This window comes from Microtus ochrogaster, unplaced genomic scaffold (genome assembly GCF_000317375.1).
Source record: "Microtus ochrogaster isolate Prairie Vole_2 unplaced genomic scaffold, MicOch1.0 UNK14, whole genome shotgun sequence".
In the NCBI taxonomy this organism is placed as follows: Eukaryota; Metazoa; Chordata; class Mammalia; order Rodentia; family Cricetidae; genus Microtus; species Microtus ochrogaster.
In genome coordinates, this window is record NW_004949112.1 from 3,297,994 (window position 1) to 3,305,491 (window position 7,498).

At 52.1% G+C, this 7,498-nt stretch overlaps 1 protein-coding gene across 4 annotated transcripts in view; it reads right to left on the reverse strand.

The window, feature by feature from the left end:
* Positions 1-7,498, reverse strand: part of Klk5 (kallikrein related peptidase 5) — an 8,864-nt gene that overhangs the window by 1,112 nt on the left and 254 nt on the right. The window contains exons 1-5 of one of the 4 annotated variants that reach the window (XM_005366892.2): positions 7,253-7,274; positions 6,455-6,538; positions 3,944-4,208; positions 2,869-3,125; positions 2,594-2,727 (exon numbers count right to left, since the gene is read on the reverse strand). In XM_005366892.2, the coding sequence (XP_005366949.1) occupies positions 2,594-2,727; positions 2,869-3,125; positions 3,944-4,208; positions 6,455-6,538; positions 7,253-7,256 (744 nt within the window). In that variant the 5' untranslated portion in view covers positions 7,257-7,274. Of the gene's footprint in view, positions 1-2,593; positions 2,728-2,868; positions 3,126-3,943; positions 4,209-6,454; positions 6,539-6,821; positions 6,937-7,144; positions 7,183-7,252; positions 7,275-7,498 lie in introns of those variants that run through there. The other 3 variants (XM_013353637.1, XM_005366893.2, XM_013353636.1) reach the window with 3 other exon arrangements.

Sequence of the window (7,498 nt, forward strand, 5' to 3'; positions counted from 1 at the left end):
TCTGTCTATCTATCTATCTATCTATCTATCTATCTATCTATCTATCTATCTATCTATCTATCTATCTATCTATCATCTCCTATCTTTGCTTCCCTCCCTTCCCTTTCACTTTTCTTTCTTCCCTTCTCCCTTCATTTCTGCTTTTTCTGTCTTTACTCTCCCCTGCCCTCCTTGTCTTTCTCCTCCTCCTGCTTATTTCTGCTGTTTGTTTTGAGACAGGGTCAGTCTGGTCCGAAACTTGTTATCCTCCTGCCTCAACCTTCTGAATACCTGGGATGACAGTCCTATGCTAACAGACCTAGATACTGTCTCAGTGGTTTTCTCTGAAAGCCCACTAGTCAATTTCTCTGAGCCTGAAAACCAAGGCTCACAAGAGCTGCTGCCTGAGCTAGAGACATGAGAGGAAGCCAGCCCTCAATCAGGCACCACAGTGATTTTATTAGCGCAGCCGGTCTTCCAGCTGTTTGTTGTTATTGTTGCTGGTGTGTGTGTGTGAGTGTGTATGTGTGTGTACACGTGGAGCTCGGAAGACAGCCTCAGTGGTCTGGAGCTTACTGATCCAGCTAGGCCGGCTGGCCAGCAAGCCTCAGAGATCCACCACTTCCTACCCCAGCTTCCCCCATAACTGTACCCAAGAAATATTGATTCCTTTCCTGTCTTTAAGTCAGATCAGCTGCTCCCTTGCTGCATTCGCACAGGACTTCTCTGGGCCCTTAGCCTGTGTGAGTCTGGTTCCAGGAGTTTCGTGCTCTGCCTATAACATCCAGACTAAGGAAGTCCTCCCGACAAGCACCACAAAGACTGGACTTGCGTTGTCTTCTCTAGTGACGCTGGAGCTTCCTGAAACAGCACTATTTGTGAAGTGTCTCAACCAAAGGAGTTTCTAAAAGTCGTTACTGTCCGTTTCAAAAAGATTTTTTTCTCATGTAAAATTAGTGGTTCTTGCTGGGCATTGGTGGTGCAGCCTTTAATCCCAGCACTCGGGAGGCAGAGGCAGGCGGATCTCTGTGAGTTCAAGGCCAACCTGGTCTACAAGAGCTAGTTCCAGGACAGGCTCCAAAACCACAGAGAAACCCTGTCTTGGAAAAAAAATTAGTGGTTCTCAACCTTCCTAATGCTGAACCCTTTAATACAGTTCCTCATGTTGTGATGACCCCCAACCATAAAATTATTTTTGTTGCTACTTCAGAACTACAATTTTGCTACTGTTTTGAATTGCAAATCACTGATATGCAGATGGTCTTAGGTGAGTCCTGTGAAAGCGTCCTTTGACCCCAGAGGGTCACGACCCACAGGTGGAAACCACTGTGTTAAATTGCGTGTACATGTGTGAATTTGTGTGTGGGTATATGTATGTGAATGCAGGTACCTGAGAAGAAGGTGTCAGATTCCCTGGAGCTGGAGTTACAGATGTGGGTGCTGGGAACAGAACTTGAGACCTCTGGAAGAGTCGCCAGTGCTCTTAATGGCTGAGCCACCTCTCTAGTCCTGACCATAGGATTCTGTGTTTTCTTTCTGCTTCTTCAGCTCTTCCTAGACACTCTTCTTAAAACACTTAAAACAAGGTTTCTTTTTTCTTTCTCATGACATTTTATTAGCATTTATTAGAAGACTATCATCTAGTGAATTCTGTTTTACCCATCACAGGCTTGGAGACAGAATTATGACAGCCATTATGTAAAGGGGACCTCCTGAGGTGTAGCACCTTTGTTCAGGGCACAACCTATCTGACCACAAGGAACAGCCTTGACGGTTTCTTCCAGATCTGAACTGCGATGGGGTAGTTGATTATATCTAGCAAACTGAGATGGATTTTCAGGGTAAAAGGTATTGTGTGTTAGATGTGTGTGTGAGTGGTATATTGATAATTGTTATATATTAACTAAATTCTGAAAATGTCACTTGAGAACATAGAGAGATGACATATTAATTAAGTATAACATACTATTAATGTTAATCCCACCTCCTTAGTTATTTATTTACTGTTTTGTGAGGCAGGGGATAGAATTCAAGCCTTATAGCATGATAGACAGGGACTCTACCACTGACCACACCCCTAGCTCCCCTAGCTTCACTTTTACCTTTTGTTTTGAGATGGGGGTCTCACTACGTTTCTCAGGCCAACCTTGGACTTATGGTGTAGCCTAGGCTGGCTCTTGGCGTTCATCCTTCCTGATCAGCCTCCCACATATCTGAGATAACAAGTCACGCCCCACTTCTTTAAATTTAAACTTTTTTTTTCCTATATGAAAACCGAAAACTGAATGTGGAGGTTCAAGATGTGTGTCCATCAGAGAAGAGTACTCGGGAGGGTGAACTCTATGAAAGTAAGGGTCCTGGGAGTTAATAAAGTCCAGGCCATCTGTGTGCACTTGCTGGGCTGATGAGGTGGCTCAGTGGTAACGGTGCTAGCTGCTGAGCCCAATGGCCTGAGTCCAATCCTGAGAACCCACATAGTGGAGGAAGAGAACTGACCTCCGTGTGTCGTCCCCCGACCACCACACACACACCGCGACACAAGTGTACACACACAAATAAAATACATAAATGGCAGTCATGCTTCTGGATAGATGGAGCGGCACCCAGTGCTTACCTGGCAGGAGTCCCTGCCCTCTTCATCACCAGCGCAGAACATGGTCTCGTCTATCTGCCCTGGGTAGGAGTCTTTGCACCTCTCCTCACTCATCACGGTGACGTTCAGGCACTGGAGGACTTTGGGGAAGTTATCTGTGGAGCAAGAGCATCGTGACGAGCAGAGGGTGAGAGGGGGGCACAACTGGGCAGGCTTGTGCAAGCCCGCTGTCCAGGAAGACGCAGAGTTCCAGGGTAGCCTGAAGAGCAGGAATCAGGAAGACGCAGTGTACTCACTGTGACTGCTGCTCGTTGTCCCCCAGCCAGACACCGTGCATCTGGTCCCCGCAGTGGGACAGCTAGAGGCAATTTTGATGGGCGTCACCGAGCGAGAACTACGGATTTTTCTGTTCATTTTGATGAGCATGAGGTCATTGGAGTGGCCAGGGTGGGAGTAACCAGGGTGGGGGATGGATTTGATTCCCTGGAACATCTGCTGACCGGACTCGTAGACAGGTGACATGGAGTGGTGGCCCAGACGGATTCTGAAAACTCTGAGGAATGTGGTGACGATCATTGCCAGCCCAGAACTTTGACCACCTGTCCAAGGCAGTCCCCATCCCTACTCTAACCCATCCTCAACCCCAATGTTATCCATTTTCACCCAACTTCATCCCACCCCCAACCTCAGAACCTCCCGCCCTCACCCACACCCTAACCCTGTCCTCAAGCCAACTCTATTCCAGTCTTAATCCCAGCTCTACCCACTCTGAACCAGTTCCACACCCTCACCACCCCTAACTGTACTCTATCTGCCTCTACCCCGTGTGCACCCCCAGCCCCACCACAGCTCCTGGTCTATGTGCTCCCCGTGTGCACCCCCATCCCCACCACAGCTCCTGGTCTATGTGCACCCCGTGTGCACCCCCATCCCCATCACAGCTCTGGTCCATCTGCACCCCGTGTGCACCCCCATCCTCACCACAGCTATGGTCCATCTGCACCCCGTGTGCACCCCCATCCCCACCACAGCTCCTGGTCTATGTGCACCCTGTGTGCACCCCCATCCCCACCACAGCTCTGGTCCATCTGCACCCTGTGTGCACCCCCATCCCCACCACAGCTCTGGTCCATCTGCACCCTGTGTGCACCCCCATCCCCACCACAGCTCTGGTCCATCTGCATTCTATCTTCCACATTAAATCCCTCCCTCCCTCCCTCCCTCCCTCCCTCCCTCCCTCCTTCCTTCCCGCTATTCCTCCCTCCTCCCTCCCTCCGTTCCTTCCCAGTCCCCTCCTCAGATCTCTCCTCTCCTGCTCCTCCCCTGTCGTCCCCAGCCTCCTCTCATCCCCTTTTCTCCAGCTGTACTCACGGCTTTCTGCAGTGCGCTGCTGTGAGCAGCCATTGTGGGTTGATCAGCACCGCCCCACAGTACAACTTGTTGGGTCCCAGCAGCAGCGCGCCCTGCCATGGCTGCTTGTCCTTATCACAGTCTGATCCGTTCACGATGCGATTGCTGCTGTCCGACCTGGAGTCCTCCTCTGACTCGGACTCCCTGCTGAGGTCTCGGTTAGTCCCGTAGGGCCGGTTGCCGGAGTGGTTGTCACAAGCGGAACCGTCGTCCGCAAGAACAGGCTCTAGGAAGAGTGGGTGGAGAATGGGCTGGGGCGGGGCTCTGATGCAGGGGTACTCTTTCAGAGTCAGGAACTGGAACCAACCCAAATGTCCGACCCCAGGCTCTTAGATAAGAAATTGGAACCAATTTCAACTTGGAGGTGAGGCCAGGGGTTATAGGACTGGGCAAGGGCTGAAGGACTGGGTCCTAGAATGTAGATAACAGAGTTGCAGGGGTGAGGCTAGGGCGGAAGGGTAGGGTCAAGACGGTAGAGGTGGGGCCAGGTCAGTCAGGTGTGGCCCGATCTGTAGGGGCGGGGTCAGAGTCGTGTGGGCAGGGTCAAGGCTGCAGGGAAGGAGCCTGTAGAACCAACCGGAAAGGCAACTCAGCCAGGGAGTTGGGGTTTAGGACAGATTCCTAGTTCTATTGGGCTCCAAGGACTTTGGGAGCCTCAGGGATTCCTGACCTAGCTTGGAGCTCGGTTGATGCTACCTGGGGAGGAGAAGAGTACCCTGGGGGCACAAGAGCCTAGTTTCCAGAGGTGGAGTCAAGCCAAGCCCAGTGTCACAAGCGTGTCACCCACCTATTCAGGAGGCTGAGGCACCAGGATGGCAAGTTTAAGACCTGGGAGGCTGAGGACTTGGAATTTAGAAAGAAGTGAGGCCAAGGTTCCTTGGTGTGATCAGTCCCACAAAGAGCTCTGACTTTGGAAGGTGGAGCTGAACTCTGGAGCTACCTACAGCAAGGCTGAGCCTAGCCGGGGCTCTGGGGACTCGGTTGAGGACAGTGGGTGGAGTCAGAGCTCTTGGATGGAGCTTGAGGAGGGGGACAGGAAAAGGGGACTGCAGGGATACAGCAAGCGTCATTTTTGAATTCCCGCAAAGACGGGTATGCATTCTGTCGCTACCCCCCGTCCCCCATAGGCCAGACGCTGGTCATGTTCCTGCTAGTGACCCAGAGAAGGGAGGTCTCAGGCACATTCCAAGGAACACATTGTGCCCCAGTGCACCCGCCCCCCAGTGTCAGGTGGTCTCTCAGGAGCTCATACACCTGACCAGCCTCTGAGTGACAGGCAGGCACGTGTGGATGGGAACACAGCACACACTTCTGCACATGAGCACACTGAAATGTCATACTTAAAGGACATTTATATTCTCTTTCCTGCTTGGCACAGTGCAAGAGAATCATTCCAGTGGCTGCCCACCTTCTCCACTCACTTCTCACTCCGTTCCTTGAAGCAGGCTCAGGAACCCTAGATACAGCTGCATGAGCACACATCCAGCTGTGCTCACAGCCTCACAAACACACAGCCCCCCCCAAGTGTAAAGATCACAAGTACCGTCACAGACACCCTCACATGTAAAAGGGATTGTCTGCAAACACTAGGGTCATGTGTTTCTACAGGGATGAGCAGAGCTGCACCGCATTCCAGACATAGAGACTGGGGTGCAAAAGAAACACCCTGGGCCAGATGCACAGTAGCATTTGCACCAATCTGGAGTGTGCACCCACACAGGTGCAGCACCAAACTGGTCACAAAGCCTCCGAGGGTTAGCACTGTCTGCCACGCACAGCCACTTGATGGGGAAGAGACCACACACGAGCCACTCACACTTACTCACACCTGTAACCCAGAACTTGGGAGGCTGAAGCAGGAAGACTAACAGGGCTTCGGAGTTCCAGGACAGTGTAGGCTACAGAGCATATTCTAGACTAGTCTGGGCTACAGAGTGACATTATGTCTCAAAAACTAAAAATAAGGGGTCTGGAAGAAGGCTCAGCAGTTAAAAACACTGGTTACTCTTGCAGGAGACCTGGGTACAATGACGGCTCACAACCACCTGCATCTCCAGTTCCAGGAGAGCTGACGCCCATTCTGGCCTCTTTGGGCACCAGGCATGCTTAATGCAAAATTCATACTAATACAATAAAAGAAATAAAAAACCAAGCCAAAACCAAAGCAAAAACACATGATGGCATACAGCTGCAATCCTAGCCCTTAGGAGTCAGGTGTGAGAGGACTGGCCACAAGTTCAAGGTCAGCCTGGTCTAGATAGTGAGTCCTAGACCGGCCTGAACCACACAGTGAGACTCTGCCTCAAAAACAAACAAACAAACAAACAAACAAACAAACAGAAGCCCTTGCCTTCTCCCCAGTCCACACACAACTATGGGCCCATTTTCAATTGTGTAACCACACAGACAAGATCACACATTCACCTGGTCCACAGAGGCAGTCTCTCACACACACTTAGGGACTCTAGTTACCTGAGACCCCCAGAACCAGGGTTGCAATCAGGGTGGCCACCGTCCACTTCCAAGGATGCACTATCCTCGCCATGACCACTGCACCTGGTAAGAAATTGGAGAGGCCTAGGTGACTCTGGAGAGGGCTGTTCCGGAGAGAGTTCTGATCCACTTTCCTGGCCTTCTCTGCTCAGTTTCCGTAGAAGACAGTGATCACAGGGGCTGGACAGCCTCACTCAGGGGCCAGCAGTGCACGGGAGGACTGCAAGCATCTTACAGTCCTTTGAGTGTGGATAGCTAGGACAGGCAGGGTGAAACCAAGATAAGACAGAGCCAGCCCCAGCCCCTCTCCTCCTTTACCCGCTGAGACCCCCTCCCCAGGCCTCACCTGCCACTGTCCCTGGGTCCCCTGGGCAGTGGGTGGTGGGGTCTGGCTCCCAATATAGCTGCAGACTTCTCAGGCTGGTCTGAGCTTTCCAGCTGCCACCTCCTCCTCTGCTTTGGCACCAGGTGATATAACCACCCACTGGTCCCTGGGGCACATTCCCTGGCAGTGAGGTTCCTGTCAGTCTGGGTCCCAGCACTCACTCTTCCTGTCTCCCCTCCCCTCCACCCCCAGAACACCCCCCACCCAGTGCCTAGTGCCACTCCCTCCCTCCCTGGCCCCAAGGATGGGGAGGGGTCCTCAGGGCAGGGAGGCCCTCCTGGCACCTGGCTTCTCATCAGCTCAGAGCTGCTCTTCTGGAGCAAGGGTTCCTGATTTCTGGAGCAAGGGTTCCTGATTTCTGGAGCAAGGGTTCCTATGCCACATTCACTCACTCATTGCTTCTGCGGTTCCTTTCTCATCTCTCCTCCCAGCTTTGTCTGTCTTTAAAATTCTACCTTGTGAGCTAGCTGTCAGTCCTCACGGGACCTCAGAGTCTGTCAACATTTGACACCCAGTGAGTCTGTCAGCATTTCTTTCCCCATCTCTCTGTCCCCGTTTCTCTCTGTCTCTACCTCCCGTGCATCCCGTCTCTGTCCCCGTTTCTCTCTGTCCCTGCCTCCCGTGCATCCCGTCTCTGT